Source organism: Musa acuminata, chromosome BXJ3-11 (assembly GCF_036884655.1).
Source record: "Musa acuminata AAA Group cultivar baxijiao chromosome BXJ3-11, Cavendish_Baxijiao_AAA, whole genome shotgun sequence".
Taxonomy (NCBI): Eukaryota; Viridiplantae; Streptophyta; class Magnoliopsida; order Zingiberales; family Musaceae; genus Musa; species Musa acuminata.
The window spans coordinates 1632093-1654927 of record NC_088359.1 but is presented as its reverse complement, the minus strand read 5'-3'; the positions used below and the strand labels follow the sequence as shown (position 1 = coordinate 1654927).

Genomic DNA, 22835 nt, shown 5'->3' with positions numbered 1-22835 from the left:
GCGTATTTATGCAAATCTCACTCATTGTGGCTTAATAGATCGACTTTACAGTCACTCATTCCATGCAGTAGAGTGATATCCAATATATATTTTTTCTTATTTCCAAGAATTCAAGTGAATCTCTCACCGCACTGTCGAAAGAGCTATTGCCATATTTTTTCTTATTTTAATATGCTTCATATTTAATTCAGTATTTATGCTTCTCCATCCAATTTATCAGGAAAATATTAGTGGTAATTATTATTCTTTATTTATAAGTATAAATTTCTTTAGTTTTGCATTTGCAAATAAATTAATAATAATTCCAAAGTTCCGTAAAGAAGGCCAAAGCGGGTGTAGTCTCACGTTCATACTTAACGCCAACAGTCTGCCTCTTGACGGCAAACCACTGCTGGCGAGATCTGCGACCGGAGCGGCGTCCGGAGATGGAGGATTCCGGTGTCGGAGCGGCGACGCGCGGCCCTTTTGGTTTAGATTTAAGGTCGGATGAGGGGATGGATTCGATCAGATGCAGTAAAGTGATCTCGCTTTTTTTCGGCCCCTATATATTCCAATTCTTTGTGCTCAGCTGTTCCAACACCTTGATCTCGCATTCCGGAGCTCGGTGGATCGCTTTCGATGCTGTAATGATTCCTTTTTCGTTTGGGTTTTGGTGCTAGGTTTCCTCTTCCGTGCGAGTTTGCTACTCTCCCTGCCTCCCTCTTGTCTCTTTCTGCTTGATTTCCCTCGATCAATTTTCTGCTTTTCATAAGGATCTCTGAGATCTTGGCCTGGATTCGTGGGTGTTGGTGTTCATTTAAGAGGCTGTATTTGAAATTTTTGAGCTTTTCCCCCTTTGCCTGTCATCCTTCGTCATATTTCAGGAAAAGTGCAGCCTTTTGCAGAGATTCCGTTGGAGAGAGAATTATTCTCTTGGATCAAACCTTTTTCTCTTCGAAATTCCTATAAATACTATGTTGCTTTTCTTTTTCCCAAGACCTGTCTCTGTTAATTTCTATGTTTCGGTACTCTTTTTCCTCTCGACATTCACTTCTTGCTTGCTTTAACCCCCACCCGTCGAAGTCCTGGGTTTCGTTTCATTTGCTATAAGTCTGTCTTTCTATATGATAGGACTTCAAAATAGCATATTTCTATCGTCATCTGTCAGCTTTTTGTGTTATGATTTAATTGTTCCCCTGACAAAGAAACTTATAATGCTGTCCTTTTTGGTCTACAATTTGAACGGGCGACGGTCGAGACGTGAATGTTGGGTTTCCACAACCTTTAAATTAAATCAAATGTGAAGAATCCTACTACGCTGCTGTAATTTATAAGAAAGATTTGTCGGATTACGAATGCTGTACCTTTTCCCTGTAATCTAGCATTTTCTTACATCTATTTCTTTGTGTTCTTGTAGTCTGAAGCCTAAAGTGAGAGCTTCTTTTCTTTGAACATGTGGAGATTTTCTGCTTGGTAAGTGATTTTATGGTACTGTGCTTAAGAAATAGGTGATGGCGGTGAATTTTTCTGATTACCTCAGGTATCGGTGCATCCTTCCAGGAGTTGAGATGAGTGGGTTTCAGAATACGGAGGCAGAGTCTGAAAAAGCCATCCCTTGGATATATAGGAAGGATGATCAACATATTTGACTTAAGTGCCGGAATGGCAGGAACCAAAATGCTGCCGGAAAGAGATCATAGAAATGGTATTACTTTGGGCTTTCTATACATTTCCTCTGAGTCGGTTTTCAGTATTCTTTTCCAGATTTATAGTTAGTTTTGACATTTATACTAGAGTATTCACTTTTAGTGTGCTTTTTCGTCCTAGTTCATTGTTTTGCAAGTGTTTTAGATCTGCTTGTGATGCTAGGATTATGAGGCACAGTTTGTTGATTGTGGATGGGTAATTGATTACTTTCTGGAATTATAGCTTGTCTCGGCATTGTTTGTTCTTGTAGAAAGGATCTGCCAATCCTAAGTCTGTTACTATTCTCTTTCTTTGCCACTTATGGTTATTTTGGACTGATATCATGCTTTTTCCTTAACCTGGTAAACCAGAGACATTTTTTTCATGATCATGGCAATTTCTGAAAACAATTACTACAAGGAAAATGCAGTTAGTCCATTTGTTGGTGTCTCTAGATTAATCTCTTTGTATTTTTCCGGCTTTAAATCAATGCCAAAATGCTTATTATTCTTAAAACATCTCTGTGCCTGCTGGTTGTTAAACAGGTTCTCCAGTTCATAGAAACAACCCTAATGTCAACGAAGCCGCCACTCCGAGTGCGACTAACACAGATAACAAACAAGTAAGAATCCGATACTTTGTCATTAACAATGAAGCATTAATCCTATTTTTCGATGGTTTTGTGTTATGGAATCCATATTTGATTGCAGATAACCAGTGTCCTGTACCAGAATTCTTCAAAAAAGAAATCTGGTGGAACACCAATGAAGATGCTAATAGCTCAGGAGATGTCGAAAGAAACAAAGTCCAAGAGGAAACCACATAGTGTTGTTGCCCGACTAATGGGCCTTGATGATGATCTTACAACACAATTGTCGCCAGTGGCTAGTCAAAGAAAGTTGCTAGAGGGTTACCCTCAAACTGCCTCAGCAGGAGTCCATAGAGGTCATCTTCAAGATGATGTCTTTTGCAATAAGGAAGTTCCTTGTGAGCTCCATCAACATGATTGTTTGAAGATGGAACGCAGATATGTATCTGAAGTCTGGAAGCAGCCATCACAGAGCAGGAGCAGAAGATGTGGAGAGACTCAGAATGACCTAAGAATGGCTCTTGTCCGTCAAAAATTCATGGAAGCAAAGCATCTAGCCACTGATGAAAACCTTATTCACTCCAAGGAATTTCAGGATGCGCTAGAGGTTCTGAATTTAAACAGAGACTTGTTTCTTAAATTTCTTGAAGAGCCGAATTCTCTATTTTCTAAGCAAACATTTGATCTTCGCTCTGTCCCTCCACCACCTCAACCAAATCACATTACTGTATTGAAGCCATCAAAAAAAGTTGAGACGAAGTTTGAAAAAATGGTGAAGAAGCAGGAAGGTCCAGAGATTAAGGAGAGTGGAAGGGAAACAAACAATCACCACTGGAACTCTACCTTCGACCATTTAAAAGCTGAAAGCTTCTCTCAGCCGACCAGGATAGTTGTCTTGAAGCCTAGCACAGGAAATCCTACCAAAGCACCCACTACAACCATGTCACCTAAGCATCTAGTACAGGGTGATCTGGGAGATAGTGAAGCCTTCGGACCAAAATCAGAGGAGAGAACTCAGCAGATGCATAAGATTCTATCTGGTCATAGGAGGGATGAGTCTTTGCTATCTTCTGTTTACTCAAATAGCTTTGGTGGAGATGGGAGTTCATTCAATCTGTTCGAAACTGACTACATTGAGGAAGATGGTGGTGGCTTTAGCGACTCTGATGTAGCTGCTCCAACGTCACGCCATTCTTGGGATAGATTCAACAGTCCTTGCTCAGTGTCATCTTTCAGCCGGGTGTCACATTCACCTGAGTCATCAGTGATTAGAGAGGCAAAGAAACGGCTTTCAGAAAGGTGGGCTTTAGTGACATCAAATGGTACAAGCCAAGAGCAACTGCATTTACCTAAGAGCTCAAGCACTTTAGGTGAAATGCTTGCGATTTCTGATGTAAAAAGAGAAGAATGTGTCAATAGGTATACGGTCTCAGCCAGCAGATCATGTGGAGGAGATGATGAATTGATGTTACCAGCATTCTTCTTATCGGTGGATGGAAAAAAGAATTCAGGAGAGCTTTCCCCTGAAAATTTATCAAGATCAAAGTCTGTCCCAGTCTCTTGTTCAGCTTACAAAGACATTGGCTTGAAATATGAAGGTTCCAACACTCAGCTTTGTGAACCCACTGTGTCAGAGGTGTCAAAGACCAAACACGGTAAATCATCTTTCAGAGGAAGATTCTCTAGCTTTTTCTTTTCTAGGAGCAAGGAAACTAGAAAAAGACCTGTTTCTTCTACCATGGTGGGCTCTGGTGGTGCTGATGTGGTAGCAAGCAGAACTGATGAGATGCTAAAATCAGTTCATGGTAGTTCGTCTGCAAACAGTCAAGTAAAAGATGAGGAACAATCTGCCAGTACAGCTTCAATATCGGTGACAAATGTTTCCAAAAAAGTTAGTATTCTTGCTGTTCTTGCGGATTTGAACACTTCCATTTTCTACTTTTCTCACATATTTACAATCTTTTACTTCACACATGTTTTCTTTTCAGTTCAACGTCAGTGATAAATTTCTTATTCTCTGCAGCACATGCAATCAGTTGAAAACTCCAGGACAAGTGACAAATCTAGTGAGGAGGAGAAACTCAGTCCACGTCAAAATTACACGAACAACCTGGACCAACCTAGCCCTACTTCAATTCTGGATGCACAATTTGAAGATGATGTGAATGGAAATCTATTGCAGACATCTGAAGCAAATGCTAGACAACAACGTAAGTTTTCTCTTGCATTCGGATCCATGCTTATCTTTCTATTTGCTGATTGATGTTTTATCTCCATTCAGTAATATCCAGGGCTTCACCTATAGAGTCAGTTGCTCGTACTTTGTCATGGGATGACACCCATCTGGAAATGCGACTCCCCGAGCCCTCAAGTTTTAAAGTAGCTTTGTCCAAGGCAGATGGTGCTGACCAAGATCATTTTGTATTTGTTCAGAAATTGCTATCTTATGCTGGCTTGGAGAAATCTGATATGATGTTCACTGGATGGCACTCTCCTGATAGCCCATTGGATCCAGTGTTACTTGACAAACTCTTGGGTCTGAAAGAAGATGAATCTAAGTGCATGGACAAAGGTCCAACCCTGAGGCTCCTATTTGACTGTGTGAACTTGGCCCTTTTAGAAGTCAGTTGGTCTACCTTAATGAGTGTATACCCATGGAACAGGGCGTCCTGTGGGGCACAGGTTAATGCTTGTGCAAGTTCTGCCTTGTCAGAGGACGTGTGGGGTCTCGTGAGGGATTGGTCTTCTGGCAACCGGACGGTGGTGTTTACTGAGAATGACATTGGTAGTCTAGTTGTGGATAGAGTATTGAGGGCTGAGGCGGGAGGAAACAGATGGGTTGAATTGAACAGGATAGTAGAGGAGATTGCTAAAGAAATAACTGGTGATGTATTGAAGGATTTGGTTGGAGAGGCTTTTTCAGATCTTGCTGCTGCATGTATCTACTGATGCCTTCTTTTCCCTCTCAGCCTCTTCTACTTGGCTTTGTTGTTTTTGCCGCAGCGTTCAGATTTCTACCATGCCACAGGTGACAGTGTATATGTATTTTCTGATATTTGATGATTTCTCGTATCACTTGGATCTCTTTCGGCTTTCTTTCTTTGTCCATGTTTGTTCTTCAGTAGCATGATATAACTTCAACTCTGTTACTTATGTCAATCTCTGTACCTTTCAAGTACTGAGCTGGCCACTTGAGAAAATTTGTAGGTTAACTATGCATTTTGGCTGAAGGACAAGGGTGATATTTTTCACCCTCTGTATTTATCTGCAACCTATGATTTTAAATGCATTCTTTTAGAGGTAAAAGTCTTCTTTGATTCCAAAGTCTGATGTAAATGTGATGTGGATGTGGTTGAATTAGGCTGGAATGGATGCCCGGTCAAGCCTGGGAAATTTCCCGAGATGCCACCATTTGGAACCACGACGTGCTCCTCCAAGGATTGGCCTAAGGGGTGAGTGTTGGTAATACATTTAACTTTCCTTATATGCTTTTCGTTTGTTTTGATCATGAGTTATGCTTTGCAGAGACACCATTTGATCAGGTCAAAGAAAAGGACAAGTTCACAGTGAGGGCTGCAGAGAGAGATTGCTAATGAGGTCGAGAGAATCTTTGAGTCTAGTAACGGAGCATTGTCGTTTGATGGATTTGGCCAATCGACGAACAAGGTGACATCGAGGCATTGTTGAGGTCGGACGTGGAGGTAGCTTCCTTTCACATGGAAAGCATCAGTCTATAGCAGGCAGTGGAGCAAGCAACGAAGCAGCTCTAAGCAGAAGAGGAGAGGAGGCCAGAGTACTGGGTAGGCCATTGGGATCGCCACCTTTAACCCAAGCAACACTCCTTAACAGTTGGCACATTGGGTATCAACGTACGATATCCCAAACGTGCTACGATCATCTCGGCCTCAAGCTCCCAAAAGGCCACAACAACAAGCAGCCAACTAATAGGAAGGTTGCTTTCGTCAGATCCAATGGACTCGATAATCACAGTGAGTTTTCTCCGCCTACGACAAAAAGGGAAATTCGAGTTAGTGAAGAAGCCGAGTGTGGGCTCCTAGAGGAGGAAGTCGAGACAACTATCAAAACCAAAGAAAATTGGGTTACTAAGGTTACTATCAATCATTTTTATGTTATGCAAAACATAAACAAAATTGAAAGACACAGATATACATGAGCATTACATCAAATACTCCGCTTATAGTTTTGTCCATGACACTTAGTGGAAAACTTTAGTGTCATATAATAGTTGAAATAATCGCACATAAACAAATGAGGGTTGGGCACCCGATCCGAATGTAACATATAGGTCTATTATCCCCGACCCCAGTGAAGCTAGTAAGTCTAGATGAGATGGGTTGAAGATATTCATGCTTAGACCAATTGTTTGAAATGCATTAAAATATATGATGTCGACAGAACTCTTGGTATCAACCAGGATCCTCTTTACTAGTTCATTAAAAACTTTGAGCAACACGACAAGAGCTCTAAGTGCTTAGCTTCCCCTTCTTTGAACATGAGTAGAAGGTTGCCCATCAAGTGAAACCTCTAGTGTATGGTTCTTGTGCTTAGTTTTTTACAGGAGGACGAACTATTATCTCTTAATGTAGGCCAACCAACAATTACATCCACCTGGTAATCAATGAGCCCATGCGATCTTAGAGATGTCTCTCGTATCTTGTGTAAGTAGCGATTGAGATGACCTCTCTAAGCTCTTCTATTTGTAGCTTTAAGTCATGGTAATCTTTCATGTCATGCTCATAGTCTTGATGGCAGCGTCCAAACTTGGCACAATTCTATCTAGTGGGAGGAATAATTGGCGAGGATGAAGATAATATTTTTGATCAATTCTATCTAGTGGGAGGAATAAATGGCGAGGATGAAGATAATATTTTTGATCAATTCTATCTAGTGGGAGGAATAAAACTTGGTTAACAAATCTGATTTTGATCAATTTTAGTAAAAAATCTAGAAACTTCATTTGGAATAGAAATGGTAAAATAATAATACATGTTTCTCACCGGATGAAGATAATAAACATCAAGTGGTTCGCACATCCTGAGCAGTGCTGCTTAATACGACAACACGCCATGGTGTGGCATTCGAATCAAACCACCAATATTTTACATCAATAATAACACTGCTAATCGTTACCCTTAGCCTCGAGATGTGCTAAGCACTGCCTTCATTTCACACCTGTCATCCTGCTGTTCCTCATTCTCACCATCACGTCTATGGTACGGTCTTCTATTATTATTATTATTTATTTTATTTTATTTTTTTATCGAACAAGGACAAATTATACATGAGGAGAGCTGTGATTTACTGTTCCAAGTACAGTAACAGTACAGATATATAGGGGCAATAACAGTGAAATAATTTGCCTATGAATAATAATGAACGATATTAGGATCAAGTCATACTCGTTGAGCCGAGTAATCTTATTCGGCTCAGAACATGATCTATCAGTAAATCTTATTCCTTATTGGATCTATCTAAATGGCCGTTCAAACCTGACGCCGTTTAACAGTGGGAATAATAATACGACGATCCAGACATGCCATTATTATACAATGCGTATCTGATCCGGTGATCAAACCACGATGAGACATGACGGCATATGGCTCGTCATCGCTCCAATTCACTATCATTATCAACACCCAAAACTACTAACTTGAGTTACTCGTAATTGGTTTCTGTCGTCTCATGAGATTTGACTTTGCGTATTAATATGTTTCTAATTGGTAATATCACCGACGTGGTAACCTTGATGACATACATCTCACCTCACCCATCATTATCGATGCCCAAAAGCATAAGCATGGATTAGGAATAATTGGCGAGGATTAAGGTAATATTTTTGTCGCTTTAGAGCTTTGACTGTGACCTCTTATTATCTTCCTAATTAACACACCACCGACGTGATAACATGTCCCCGAATCGACGCTTACCCAGCCGTGCTGCGGGCCCCAAAAGCGCCCCCACTTGTTTGCTCCAATCAACAAACGAGTAGCTTTAGCAGACCGGTACGGCGAGTGTAGCTCTTTCTCACGAGCAACAATTTCGTACCTATTTGGTTCTCCCTAGAACTCCACCTGCTTTACCATTTGGCATATCGAATGGGATCCACATGGTACTTCGTCGTACCTTCCGGGGTAAGACCGTCGGGTGAGAAAAATATTTTCATTTTTTTAATGCTTCCTAAACGGATCCTGTGACGCGTGGAAAGTCAGCACCGGTAAACGCGACGCATCTGAGCGATGGAGTGTCCCGCCGCCACCGCCGCGAGCTAACGGCCGTTACGGAGACGATGGCGTAACGGCGTAATTTTTCACAAATTGCCGGGCCCCGCGGCATAACTTTTTGGCATTGAATGGGGGGAGACCGACACGTCGCGGGGTGCGTCCGACCTGGCGGAAGAAGCAACCGGCTACCGACGGAGAGGCGGACTGGCGCAGCGTTCTAGCGTGCGCGTCTCCCGGCCCTTTTCCATAAGACAGAATACCAGAGTCTTCGTGACGCCAACGGCTGTTGCTGTCTTCCCGAGATCTACCCCATTGAGCGTGGGTGAAAAGGAAAGCCTTCTCTCCCCTCTTCGCGGCGTCGATTGCTCCGTGAGTCTTCTCTTCCCGTCTCTCACTCCATTCTTCTCATTGCCTCCTCTTAATTCATTTGTAACTCCGTCGAAATTTGTGTTTTTTTTTCTTTCACTATTTGTTACCATCTTTGTCGGTGCAAATCGAGACTGGTTGGCCTTTCTCTTCCTGTTGGGATTTTAGAAGGAAATATGGAATTTTGTAGTGGCATTTGATAGGTTCAAAATTGTTTTGTCGGTCAGGCTGGGAATCTCGATCTGGGATCTGATTTCCTGCAAAATTTTGTAATTTTAGGGGTTTTGAAAGTGAAATGTTTCGTAGTCTATATGAAAGATTTGATTTTTAGCGAGAGTATTTTTTATTGAGGGCTCCGAAGACTGTTGGGTAGTAGTTCCTCTTGTCTCATTTGGATTTTGGGGAGGGCTCAGTAGAGGCGGCCAATTGGATCTGCTCCTCTCAGTTTGATAAGAATTCATTCCTTTCGGATCGATCAGTTGAGCTGATTTTGGGTCAGAATCTCATGAGACGGCGGTCATCGGCGTTCAACCATCAGGAGGAGATGGAGAAGGCCAACGGCAAGCCTCCGCCATCTCGGCTCTGCTTCTTGGCCACCCTATCGGTCATGTTCTGGATCATGATCTTCTACTTCCATTTCACCGTTCTCAGTAGCAACCCCATCAGCAATCCTGACCAACCCGTTCCCTTCTCCTCCATCTCGTCCAAACCCCAGCGGATTTCGGAAGCATATGAAGCACTTGAACTGCCCAAAATGAAGGCGCCGACCAAATCAAAACCAGCAGATACCCGTCAAGCACCAGAGGCGTTCCCCTTCACCCGTGCCCTCCAGACCATCGAGAACAAAAGCGACCCTTGCGGTGGGAGGTATATCTACGTCCATGATCTCCCTTCCCGGTTCAACGCTGACATGCTTAGAGATTGCCGAAAGTTGAGCCTTTGGATCAACATGTGCAAGTTCACAAGCAATGCTGGCATGGGACCTCCGCTCGAGAATTCAGATGGGGTCTTCTCGAACACAGGATGGTACGCCACTAATCAGTTTGCGGTGGATGTGATCTTCAACAACCGGATGAAGCAGTACGAGTGCTTGACAGAAGATCCATCCATCGCTGCTGCTATCTTCGTGCCCTTCTATGCTGGTTTTGACATAGCTCGATATCTTTGGGGATACAATACCTCAGTCAGGGATGCTGCATCTCTGGATTTGGTTGAATGGCTCATGAAGAGGCCTGAATGGAGTGTGATGGGGGGAAGGGACCACTTCTTGGTGGCAGGGAGAATTACTTGGGATTTCAGGAGATTGACTGATTCTGAAACAGATTGGGGAAACAAGCTTCTATTCTTGCCAGCTGCAAGAAACATGTCGATGCTGGTTGTGGAAGCAAGCCCATGGAATGCTAATGATTTTGGGATACCTTATCCTACATACTTTCACCCAGCAAAGGATGCTGATGTCTTCATTTGGCAGGACCGGATGAGGAAGTTGGAGCGGAAGTTTCTCTTCTCATTTGCGGGTGCACCACGCCCTGATAATCCGGAATCAATCAGAGGGAAGATCATAGATCAGTGCAAAAGGTCCAAAGTTTGTAAGTTGCTGGAGTGTGATTTTGGAGAGAGCAAGTGTCACTCCCCAAGCAGCATAATGCAGATGTTTCAGAGTTCTTTATTTTGCTTACAACCTCAGGGAGATTCATATACAAGGAGATCAGCTTTTGACTCCATTTTGGCTGGTTGCATACCTGTTTTCTTTCATCCTGGCTCTGCTTATATACAATATACATGGCATCTCCCAAGAAACTACTCAACATACTCAGTGTTTATACCTGAGGATGATATTCGAAAGAGGAGTGTCAGTATCGAGGAAAGGTTAAAGCAAATCCCTCCACATGTTATGGAAACAATGAGAGAGTCAGTCATAAGCCTTATACCAAGCCTGATATATGCAGACCCTAGGTCTAAGTTGGAGACTCTTAATGATGCCTTTGATGTGGCTGTACAGGCAATCATCGACAAAGTTACAAGACTAAGAAGGGACATGATTGAAGGCCACGAAGAAAAGGATGATGTCATTGAAGAGAACAGCTGGAAGTATGCTTTGTTAGAGGATGGTCAGCGAACAGTTGGGCCACATGAGTGGGATCCTTTCTTCTCTAAGCCTAAGGATGGTAATGGTGAGTCTGGCACTTCATCTGCTGAAGCTGCTAAGAATTCTTGGAAGAATGAACAAAGGAGTCAGACTTGACTTCTATCAAGATTGATTTGGAAGATAAGGCTAATTGCTCAAGTATGGTTTGCCATCATAGGTGCAATCTGAAGCTACTTGACAGAAAGAGAATTTTCAAATTATAGTTATGTGGATAAGTGAATTTTGATATTTCATTTTGAGTGAATTTGATGAGCTTGTTCACAAGTTGTCAGAACACATGCCTACAACAATGTTATAACTTCCAAGGTAGGTTGCCGATGTTGTCTTCCCTACATATTGAATTTGATATATTCTTTCTATTTTAGTACATGCTCTATTATTAATTCTCTGTAACTCTTCCATTACATGTTTAACAACGATGGAAACACTTTTATCGAACTGAATGTGAGACATAATAATGATAAATTCTTTAGCTTTTTTGCATACATTTTTGTCGATATATGAGATTCTTTGTGCAAGAAAATGGATTATCATGGGCCACGGCAATATGATTACTTTGTGTCTTACTGTGTGTTTTACTTGGTGGCAATATGATTACACAAACAATTGCAACTGTAACATCAGATGCTTCTTAAAACATGAATTGTAGCATCCTGAAAATTCATATGGATGTAAAACTTTGGCATTTCTATTGTAGTCCTCTGATGAAGATTATCGATATTAGAATATAAATATAAATATAAATATATATATATATATATATATATATATATATATATATATATATATATATATATATTCTTTTTCTTAAGTTAGTGAATCCTAATCATTTGGATGGGAACCAAAATGCCTTTTGACACTCGGGTAAGTTGCTAAGCTACATATGCAGCTCAGTGGTGAAACTGATCTTTGTGTTTGTTTCATGTGATGCATGTTTCATGTGTATAAGATATTTGTGTTCCTAGCTTCATGTGCTTCCAAGAACCGTGTCACTTGTTCTTCAAGAATACTCAAGCAATCAATGTTGGACTGCATGTTACTCCTTACTGTGCATGATGACACTGGCACAGAGGTAGGGGACAAAGGTTCTGCAACAATCTTTTCTTCTTGGTGCTTGATTGAATGATTGATCCTTGCTCAGCTTTCATCAGTCTTAAAATGTGTGATGCCTACTGCTTAACTTTAGAGACTTTTTATATTGCTTACATTAGAATGCTTTATTAAGAACAACTTTGTAGGATGTAAGATATACATAATATGATTATTCGGATTAATTATGTTCTTGCTTTACTTTTGCTTTATATGGAATCTTGTCCAAGAAGCAGAAAGATGTTGAAAAGCATCTCAGCACGCTGGTGGATTGGTAGATGTTAAGTTGTGCTGTATGTCACTTGCCTCTGGAAGTTTGGGGTTTCTGGCCAAGCTTGGACAGTGTGCTGGACCACAAAATCCAACACCATTCAAAAGATCTGGTGGGATAGGGATCGCAAGATGAAGGACATGAGATCGACAAGATCGATGGTTCGGATCATCTGGGTGCAGCAATTGTTCGTGCTCCGAAAGATGTGGTTGGATAGGGATGTCGAGATTAGGTTTCAAGATCGACAGCACGGATGGTTGAGATCATTTGAGAGCACGAGTAGACCGTTTGGGAAATAATGGAGAGATGATGAGCTGTAATAAACTTTGGTGAAGAAGTCCATCCCGATCTTACGACATGGATATGTAATGCAGAGCGAGGAATCTTTTAAGACAATACTAAAAAGGGTTAAAAGTTTATTTTGTGATTTTGACCATGAATTAGTTAAGTTTTTATGGTTAACTTAAGTCTTTATGATTTATTTATATCTAAAATAATTTTTATATTTTAAAAAAACAAAATATATTTCTTTTCGTTGAGTCTAAGTTAATATATATATTAGAGATATGTTGATTCACAATTAATCATTAATATAATAATATATATAATTTAAGTTAAAAAAATATTAAGATTTATTTTAGTCGTTATGATTTTTGTTATGGATCACTTAAACCCTTATAGTTTACTAGTATTTAAAATAATTCTTATATTTTAATAAACGTAGCATATAATGTTAAATATAATTTAAGTTTAAAAAATGATTAAGATTCATCTTGTCGAAAAAGAGAAAGCGTCAAATGACGGATGAAGGTGGAGAGGTAGAGGTAGGAGAGGCTGGAGGCGGAAGTGAGGGAGAGTTGGACCAATACATTATAGGTGTGGCGTAGGAGAGGACAAATTGGGAGGCGGTAGAGACGAAGATACTATGAGGATAAAGAGGGACTAGAAAACCACTACCTGCATAACGTATAACGTCAGATTGGTTGATGCACATCCACTTGAGACAAAATCAAAAGCTCTAGAGCTTGTCATCAACGTCGGAGAGGTTACATACATACAATGCTTTATTATGCAACAATGACTCAGTGTTGTTGTTGGTGGTCGCCTTCGCGACAATGCATCCTCTCGCCATTGATGGTGATCTCAATTATTTTTTAACTTAAATTACATGTCATTATATTATTGATTTATTAAGAGTCAGCATGCCACGTAAGTAAACTCTAACGTCTGTTAACTCAAACTTGATAGAAGAAGCTTATATGTTATATTTTTAAAAATATTGAAGTTATTTTAGACATGAATAAACCATAAGGGCTTAAGTGATCTATGACCAAAATCACGTAAGTAGACTCTAACATTTATTAACTTAGACTTGACGAAAGGGACTTATATACCACATTTTGAAAAATATAAAGATTATTTTAGACACGAGTAAATCATAAAGACTTAAATGCTCCATGACTAAAATCATAGGGTTAAAATAAAACTTAATCATACTAAAAATAAACCGATACAATCAAAAAAATATTAAAAAATTAAAATTAAAATTAAACATTGTTAGAAAAAAAAAATATAAGAAACAAGAATCCAAATATGAATTAGTCTTAAAGGTGAAATCTCATCATTTCAAACCTCTTTTAACATCATCGGTGGTATAAAAACACAACTGATCAAAATAAATTTGTATGTTATGAACTCACCCTCCTCCGTGAAAACTTTAACGTGATATTACCATTTACATTACATCCATTCACACAACATGATACACTCCTCGGCAGAAGCACCCTTTCACCTCATCCCATGCATGCGAATCTGAATGCCTAAAGCACTGCCAAATACAATTTTCCTTCTCTCTTCTCATCATTTGATATTTAAATACTTTCCTTATCTCGATATGGTTCACACGAATGCCCGAGCAAATTCATCCTCTCTTGGGTAGTAAAACATCCACAATGACTCGCCTCGCAACATCGATTTGTTCCCACGCGTACACGAATAGCTCTCAGACGTTAATGGCAATGAAGAGACCCAAAACAGAGCCGAAATGGTTAAAAGGTGAACAGGAAGAAGCAAGAAACAGAGACCGCCAAAAAGACATAAAGAAAGAAAAGAACAAGGAAAATAAAAGAGTAGGAAGAAAACTGCTGCCTTTTATCTCTCGTTGGTCTCCGCTGCTTCCGAGCTGTCGGAGAAGGCGATGGTGGAGACGTTGGAAATGGCGCCGGCGACGGCGGGGGAGGCGTGCTTCGCGGACGAGGTCCTCCTCCTTGAGTTAACCTCTGACCCTTACCATCCGTCCGTCGCCGAGTTGAAGCATCAGGCCCAAATTTTGCAGGAGTTCTTTGAGCCATCCGTCGAAGGGCTTCCGGTTTGGCACCGACCTCCCGAAAAATCTGATTTTTATGCTTGGAAGATGATAAAAATCTGATTTTTTTTCTTTCTTTTTCTCTTGCGTTTGGTGGTACCTTTCTAGGGCTTGCCGACCGAGGGGAAGGGCGGAGGAGACGAGGAGGAAGAGGAGCTCGAGTGGCTCGCGAACAAGGACGCATTTCCGGCGCTGGAGACGTCGTTCGAGACGCCCTCCCGCCCGCGCACCGGCAGCGGAGGCAGCGAGGGCTGGGACGGCGCCACCGTAGGCGCGGTGGCAGAGCGCAAGAGTCCGGTCTCGGTCTTCTCCGCCGCGACTTCATTCTCCGCGCCGGTTCGACCGAGGAGCAAAGGGCGGAGGCCGCGCCGGAGGGTGCTGACCGGCCTCTCGCCCGAACCTCCCACCGTGGCCGTGGCGGGGAAGTCGACGGCCGTGGAGCGGCGGCGGTGCCGCCACTGCGAGGCGGAGGAGACGCCGCAGTGGCGGGCGGGGCCGGAAGGGCCCAAGACGCTGTGCAACGCGTGCGGCGTGAGGTATAAGTCCGGTCGCCTCGTGCCGGAGTACCGGCCAGCGAGCAGCCCCACGTTTTCCCCCGCCAATCACTCCAACTTCCACCGGCAGATCCTTGAAATGCGTCGCCAGAGGTCTACCCGCCAGCGGAGAAGTGCCGGGGCGCCACCGCCGGCCCCCCTCGTTAATTCTCCGGTGATGTAACCCACCGCTCTCTAGAAAAGACTAAATAGACAATAAATCTCTCTCTCTCTTAGAGAACTGTTTTTTTTTTTTGCCTTTGAGGGAGGACTACATATTTTCCATATTTTAGCCATAGAAAATGTTAGCTTTACTTAATTGGTACTCATTTATTTATTTATTTAGCGAGTTTTAAGGCTTATTATAAGTCACAAAAATAAAAAGAAAATCCAATTGGGTTTTTATTTTTAGTTACGTCATATGAATTTTTAGAGAAAAAAATACAACTCTCTCTCTCTTTTATACTTCAATAATTAAAGGGTCGATCTTTCACTTGTATATTGAAAATTATGATGTATTTGTCCTCATCAACAATCACTTATATTGACTTATATTGAACTTTTGCCCTCATCAAGATTTTTCTTCACCTGTGAATTGACTTCAACCTATTCTTGTCCTCATCAAGAATCTTGATTGCCCATCAAACCTAACTACGACTGCAGCACTTTAGAGCTTTTCTAGTAAACGACTGTTGGATTCTTGTGAGGAAGATGCAGTGTTATTGCATGTTCATATCATGGCGATGGCATCTTATTCTTTTCTTCTTCGTCTTCTTCTTCCTCCTCCATTGTCCTTAAATAGTCATTACTTTGAACATCCAACTCTTTAGTTGATGATAAACAAATTTTAATTATATTGTCATTTTTATTCTTTAACATCGATGATAAACATGATTAGTATGTGGATGATCGAAATATACGGAGGAATGTATATGTCACGATAGAATTTATAGGGCATATATGTTATTTTTGAACTTAATATATATGTAAAATTCCCAAGACAATATAATATGTAAGGGATTATTATAAATTAAATTTAATAATGACCTATAAAAGGCTAATATGTTGTTGAAACGTCTTCGAATCTCGCCTTCATCACTTATCTTTTGTAATAAAAATAAATCATGTTAAATAAAAATTATTTTTTAAAAAAATAAAATGACTGAATATATTGATTAATGATGGAAGCAAATGTGTTTCATTAATATCTAATATATATTAAAAATTATGAGATAGTAAAAAATAATGTTGTTTATTTATACCAAATCATAATTTTTTTGCCTAAATGCTTCGTTCCGAATAGATTTGAGTCTTTTATGTATAAATAAGACTATAGTATTGAATTTGTTGGAAATTGAATAATGAGGTGTTTGCACTAATTGCATAATTGATTGTTTATCGGTTGCATATTAAATTTATCTTTTTGCATGATGAGTTATTTATAGTGAGCAATAATTTTTGCTAAAATATATAAATAAATAAAAATATTATACGGATTAAGTCAAGCATCCAAAATATGATATTGTCAAATCGATGCATATCGTAAGACATTGACTTGAAAAACATTCTTGTGAACATACTTTATTTGTAAAATATAGAGAGGTAGAAAGGATATTAATTGCTTATTTATTTATAGATGATGTAATTTATATTCATAATGATGCTAACATGATTCAAGAGTTTCGAAGGAATTTTAGGAAGCAAAAGGAATATGCGCAATGACAGGCGAAATATCAACTTCTTTTGCCAACCTCAGTGAAATCCAATACTTGTAAGTGCTTCTTCTGGAGTTGGTGACATCAGCTTCGTAGTGTAATCTTGGCAATATGTATTCAATTATGCAGGGATTTTTCTTACAATAAATTGACAGGGTCAGTACCAGCTTTTCTAGCATATCTGTCATCACTGAAGTATTCCTAATGACTTGTATGATTCCTTTGCTGAAACTATTTAGGCTTAACATCACGAAGCTGCTTGCAGAGATTTGGCAAACGATGAACTGAGTGGATTAGTACCCTTCTTCTCGCCTTACAAAATTACAGAATGGATCACTTACTTTAAGGTTTATTTCCTTCTCGAAACGTCCTATCTCTCTCTCTCTCTCTCTCTGTTATATACCTTATCATTCAAAGGAAGAAAGAACATAAATGAAATCACGGTGAATCCTTGCCATGAATTATTCATTGCAAATCGTCACCGTTTAATTGACCTTGAATCCTTTGAATGGTAGAATCGAGGATAATAGGGATGTTTGTTTCGATGCCACTTCATGCGAAGCAAAGCGAAGAAAACTGTACCAACTATTATCGTGATATCCTACGTAGTTCTTGTTAGTCAACCTTTCCGTCATGGTCGAGGTGTCAGTATGGCTTGGTCTAATCCTAGTTTCGCAAGGTTGACGTCGGGTCAAGTTGGGTCCAAGTGTCGTCTCCCGAGTGTGGTTCTCCCTCGACGGGTTGCTGTTGCTTCGTTACCGGTTCTTGCACAAAGATCGAGGTCGAGAGAGGGATTTTCTGACTCGACCCCTCCAAAGTTCAAGTTAGCTTTTTGGTGGAATGAAAAAGAGTTGAGTATTCGAAGTACCCCTCGTCTCCTGATTAAGGAGGGTTAGCTTTTATACATGTGATGATGAGTTGGTCGTACAAGGTTAATTAATTGCGGTCGGCTTCTCGAGCAGCCAGCTTAAGCTTTTGTGTGAGCGTTGACTGACATGCACAGATCGATGCCGCACGATACCGCCCTGAGCTTTCCGGGATGGTTGTTCCATGATGATATGATTCATACGGAGGGGGCGACAAGCGGTTGCCCACCACGTGTGTGTTGCATGCCACATCGTATTTGAAGTTTCATATCTATATTGTCGTGTCTACTTGCTTGGGTCCATGTGAGCAATACCAAAATATGCCCTATTAGTCCTATCGTCTTGCTACTAATGTTGGTAGTCCTCTGCATCTTTTGAAAGCAACGAGGTAGTCTCTTCTTCTTGCACATTCAACGCCGTGACTTGTGTTTAATGGTATTTATGTATCTTCTTGAAATCTATGGTCAATGATAAACACATGATGGGAGAGCATGTGCGACAAGTGAGTAGGTTGGAAAGAGAAAGGGTTAGGAGGGAAGTTTATATAAAATTAATAATTTAAAGATAGTGAGATTATGTTTTTATCCTTTTCATTTGTGTTATTTTTGTACGTGATAACATGTGTATTTTTTTTTCCATTCACAAAGTTAACGATGCAAGGAGAATTGAGATTAAATATTTTACTTTTATAAGTATAGAGACCGCATGCTACTTTTTAATGTATAAGGACCAAAATGCTAACCATAATTAACTATAGGGGATAATTTATAATTACCTTGATTTCTTATTGATTCATCAATGGTTAACTATATAGTTGCTTTACTACTATGAATATTTATATTTGTTACCTAATCAAAGGGATAGGCAAGAGTTTTCCTTAATATAAAACTTGAAGCACCTATTTTCACCATTGATATTTTTAAAAAATAAAAATAAAAATATTATATTACTATTTTTAATCTCAATACTATTTATTTTAATATATTTTTTTCTTTCTCACAACCCCTTGTTAATTGTCATGATCGACCTTCATTGTTATTGTCGATGCTGGTCATCGTTGTGACATTGCTTTAGTTGTCTGACCCTGCTCACTACTCTCTTGACATTATTCGTTTTCAATGAGAATAAAGAATTGGAGGAGAAAGAAGAAAAAAAAATTACTTACAATGCAAAGGATAATTTAAAAACATTTTAAAATAGAATTGTAAATAGTGATCCCGTTCACCAATAAAAATATTTAGTCCTGGCCACAACCTACATTGTGTTGCTCGATGGATTCCAACTAAACCCTGTCATCTCGCTCCTATGCTTAGGTTCATAAAGATTTGTCTATGAAATAGAGAGAGAAATGTTGTTGAGTTTCAACCAATAATTCTTCTCTTGTGCTAAGATTAGAGGGTATTGTATTGCAACATGGGCTTGGAAAGAGAGATATTTATGGTAAAGTCTAGATAGCCTTGCTGACTCTCTCATTCACATTGAATGAAGGGTTATAATGATGCTCTAATATTTGGCTCTTACATTTAGGCATGTGAAGATTTACCTAAAATAAAAAGAAAAGAGGAAGATTTATTGAAAACAAAGATTACCCTTGTTCGCTCACTCTTAATATCATCCCAGGACACATTTAACTTGCTAAGGTATCATCAAGAGATTCATTATATCAAGAGAGAGATTCATTACATCAAAAAAAGAAATACGTCTATAAAATAATAAATTAAATTATTTATTGATTCTTGAAAAAGATTGTTTGAAAAAGAATAATTCATTTATATAAACAGGTAATGAAATATATAAAGTTTTTAAAGTTGTAGAAAATCATGAGTGAAACATAAAAGATTTTATTCGTTTATGTGATTTCTTTTCTCTATTTTTCTTATCTAATTTAATATTTGAAGAGAGAAAAAAAAAGATGAGGATGACTTCCCGGATTTTGCGGGGCGGCCGTCCATCTACTGGAACAAAGAAGAGGTCACTTTTTCACAGGTGGAGGTGTGTCGAAGGAATCATGACTCGAGATCAACGAGGGCCCCAACAAATCTCTCTTCAGATCGTACACTATTTGAGTGTAGGACCATTATAGCAATTCAGTGAATCCGCAGCATGAAACTAACGTTTAGTATATTCTAACACCGTGGGTCAGTCAAGCTGATACTGTCTTATCATCATCTTGATGATGTAACCAATGCAAATATGTAGATGCATGTTTAATGTTAGCAAGGTGCTATGGCACGTCTCGATATGTCCGAAAGTGCTACACCGACGTAACTGTGAGAGATCTGAGTTGAAGATATATTAATGGACCATTATATTTGGTACTATATGTTCTGTCCTCGTCAATAATCAATTTAAAATACATTAAGAAGTAAAAAAAAAAAGGTCTCAAAGTCATTAATTGCATGAAAGATATTTCAATCGTGAACCAATGAATGCATGTCGTACACAAAACAATGACAGTCAACAGGACAGCTCCACCTCGATGCTCCCAAGAAAGATGTAGTCAGTTCCAAGTCGCTGCTGCTAACGTTTGCACTCAATTCATCTCCTATACTGTGGGCTGCTATCGTCGGAGGGGGAGGGGAAGGGGAAATCTATTCCCATGTGTGGCTGAGCCATGTCGCCCGGTGGCGTCAATCGATTTCTTTTGTGTGACACGACTACAGTCCAAAGCCATCGAGAATCTCTTTATAATCATCCCCCCACCACCGCAACAATCGGCAGCCCGACGCCTGTAATTTGTGTCATCAATGGAGCGCATCAAGAGTCAGCATGTGGTTCTCTTTCCCTTCATGACTCCAAGCCACATCAACCCCTTCCTCGCCCTCGCCCACCGCCTCGTCCGGCACCACCCCGCCCTCACCGTTACCCTCGTCAACACCCGTTTCCACATCCAATGCATCCGTAGCTCCTCCTTCCCCTCTTCCATCCGTCTTCGATCCCTCCCCTTCGACCCCGCCGCCCACGGCCTCCATCCTGACGCCGAGAACTTCGCCACTGTACCCAACCACCAGAAACTTACTTTCCTCGTCGCCTCCGAATCCCTCCTGCCCGCCTTCGACCAGCTCATCGTTGACATAGCTCGAGAAGACGGCCGTCCTCCGCTCTGCATCGTCGCCGACTTCCTCCTCGCGTGGACCGCGGACGTCGCGCACCGGTACGAAGTGTTTCATACCGTATTCATCCCCGGCGGAGCTTACGGCATGGCCGTATTCGTCTCTCTGTGGACTCACCTACCTCACCTGAAGACGAGATCCGATGAGTTCGCGCTGTCCGAGTTCCCCGACACAACCATCCACCTCTCGCAGCTCTCGAGATTCATGCTTCTCTGCGACGGCACCGATCCGACCTCAGGGTTCTATCAGAGACTGATATCTCATTGGAAGGAGACAAACGCCATGCTTGTGAACACGGTAGACGAGATGGAGGCCACAGGACTGCGGATGCTGCGTAAATTGTTTCCTGTTCCCACCTGGGCCATCGGTCCTCTGCTGATCTCCTCTCATTCTGTTGCCAGCGCGAGCCAAAATCGATGTATCATGGAATGGTTGGATTCACAACAACCGGCGTCCGTTTTGTACGTCTCGTTCGGCTCGCTGTGCACCATCACGGCGTCGCAGATGATGGAAGTGGCGACGGGGCTTGAGGCCAGCGAGGCACGGTTCATATGGGTCATCAGACCACCTTCAGGGTTCGACAGCAATGAGGAGTTCAAGGCGGAGTGGCTGCCGGAGAAGTTCGAGGAGCGGATGCGAGAGCGAGGGACGGGGGTGGTGGTGCACGGATGGGCGCCGCAGCTGGAGATCCTGTCGCATACGTCGACGGGCGCGTTCCTCAGCCACTGCGGGTGGAACTCGGTGCTGGAGAGCTTGAGCCGAGGCGTGCCGATCGTGGCGTGGCCGTTGTTGGCGGATCAGCCACACAACGCGAAGATGATGGAGGAGATGGGGGTGTGCGTGGAGGTGGCGAGAGGGAGCATGGAGAGCTCGAAGGCAGACCGGACGGACGTGGAGAGGGTGATAAGGGAGGTGATGTGCGGGGGAGAGAAGGCGAAGGAGATGAGGAGGAGGGCGGAGGAAGTCGGGGAGCTGATGAGAGCGGCATGGAGGGAGGGAGTTGGGTCATCGTTTAAGGGGTTGGCCGACTTCTTCCGGGCTGCGGCTTCCATGGGAGATGTGCCGAGTTTGTTGATCGACTAAAATAAATTATTATCGATTAATTAAAATTACCGATTATGTAAGATGAGTAGTCTAATAAAATCAAATTAGTGCATATGGGTGTATTATCTTTCATTCTCTAAGTTGTTTGTTTACTATCTTCCAACGAAGTATAGAAACAATTCGATTCAACTCCGCGAACAAATCCTCTACTATTGGAATTACTTTGACGGGACATCTCACATAGTAAACTGTACCATATAAATGATATTGGTCGATAGCCAATAAATGCTATTGGTCTCGTAAAGTAACTCAAAAGTTGTCGGTATATATATAGAGCGATGCAACGTTTGGAGAGAGAAGCCATATCGGACAAATAGCAATGAAGTGTTAGCCATGTGGTACCGAGATATGAGCCACATGGTAATGAGGTAGTAGGTATTGACCGTATAGCTTTGTGGTGTCAGACGCATGGGAAAAAGAAATCGACCACCACGATGATGTGTCGATCATATAGGTGTGCCACGATGATGTGTCGATCATATAGGTGTGAGGTGTCGATCAAGTAAAAACGAAGTGTCAACCTCGAGTGTCGGTCGTATGATAAAAGAGATATCATTATTCTATGTAATATCGCATTATATCAATGTTTTAATATTGATTCGATACGGTACGATATAGATGTATCGAACGATATATCAGGATATATCGAGCGATACATCGAATTATTTTATAATATATTTTTATATTATAGCACTATTATAGTATAACATTATAGTACTGTAGCAATGTTTTACTCGGTCATATCATAAAGTAACTCAAAAGTTCTCG

The 22835-nt window shown here is 41.0% G+C and overlaps 4 protein-coding genes across 15 annotated transcripts; all 4 read left to right on the top strand.

The window, feature by feature from the left end:
- Positions 1-329: 329 nt before the first annotated feature.
- Positions 330-6749, top strand: LOC135584744 (uncharacterized). Of its 12 annotated transcripts, none has more exons than XR_010502294.1 (9): positions 330-481; positions 1397-1452; positions 1540-1684; positions 2211-2287; positions 2376-4145; positions 4278-4464; positions 4536-5282; positions 5616-5706; positions 5780-6749. XR_010502294.1 is itself a non-coding variant. In XM_065174535.1 (7 exons), the coding sequence occupies exons 3-7, from the start codon at positions 1612-1614 to the stop codon at positions 5201-5203; spliced, it is 2775 nt and encodes a 924-aa protein (XP_065030607.1). In that variant the 5' UTR covers positions 330-513; positions 1397-1452; positions 1540-1611; the 3' UTR covers positions 5204-5525. The 12 variants fall into 12 exon arrangements, 4 of the variants coding, with proteins under 4 accessions (XP_065030607.1, XP_065030604.1, XP_065030606.1 ...); XR_010502295.1 differs by having other exon boundaries at positions 1520-1684; XR_010502299.1 differs by having other exon boundaries at positions 330-513.
- A 1995-nt stretch (positions 6750-8744) lies between these two features.
- On the top strand, positions 8745-11496 carry LOC135653168 (xyloglucan galactosyltransferase KATAMARI1 homolog). The gene has a single exon (XM_065174778.1). It carries the CDS (start codon positions 9368-9370, stop codon positions 11105-11107), a length of 1740 nt encoding a protein of 579 aa, XP_065030850.1. The 5' UTR covers positions 8745-9367; the 3' UTR covers positions 11108-11496.
- A 2886-nt stretch (positions 11497-14382) lies between these two features.
- On the top strand, positions 14383-15684 carry LOC135652888 (GATA transcription factor 1-like). The gene is made up of 2 exons (XM_065174202.1): positions 14383-14739; positions 14845-15684. Exons 1-2 carry the CDS (start codon positions 14569-14571, stop codon positions 15451-15453), a joined length of 780 nt encoding a protein of 259 aa, XP_065030274.1. The 5' UTR covers positions 14383-14568; the 3' UTR covers positions 15454-15684.
- A 4740-nt stretch (positions 15685-20424) lies between these two features.
- Positions 20425-22119, top strand: LOC135652193 (UDP-glycosyltransferase 92A1-like). The gene has a single exon (XM_065172979.1). It carries the CDS (start codon positions 20598-20600, stop codon positions 22044-22046), a length of 1449 nt encoding a protein of 482 aa, XP_065029051.1. The 5' UTR covers positions 20425-20597; the 3' UTR covers positions 22047-22119.
- The last annotated feature ends 716 nt before the right edge of the window (positions 22120-22835 follow it).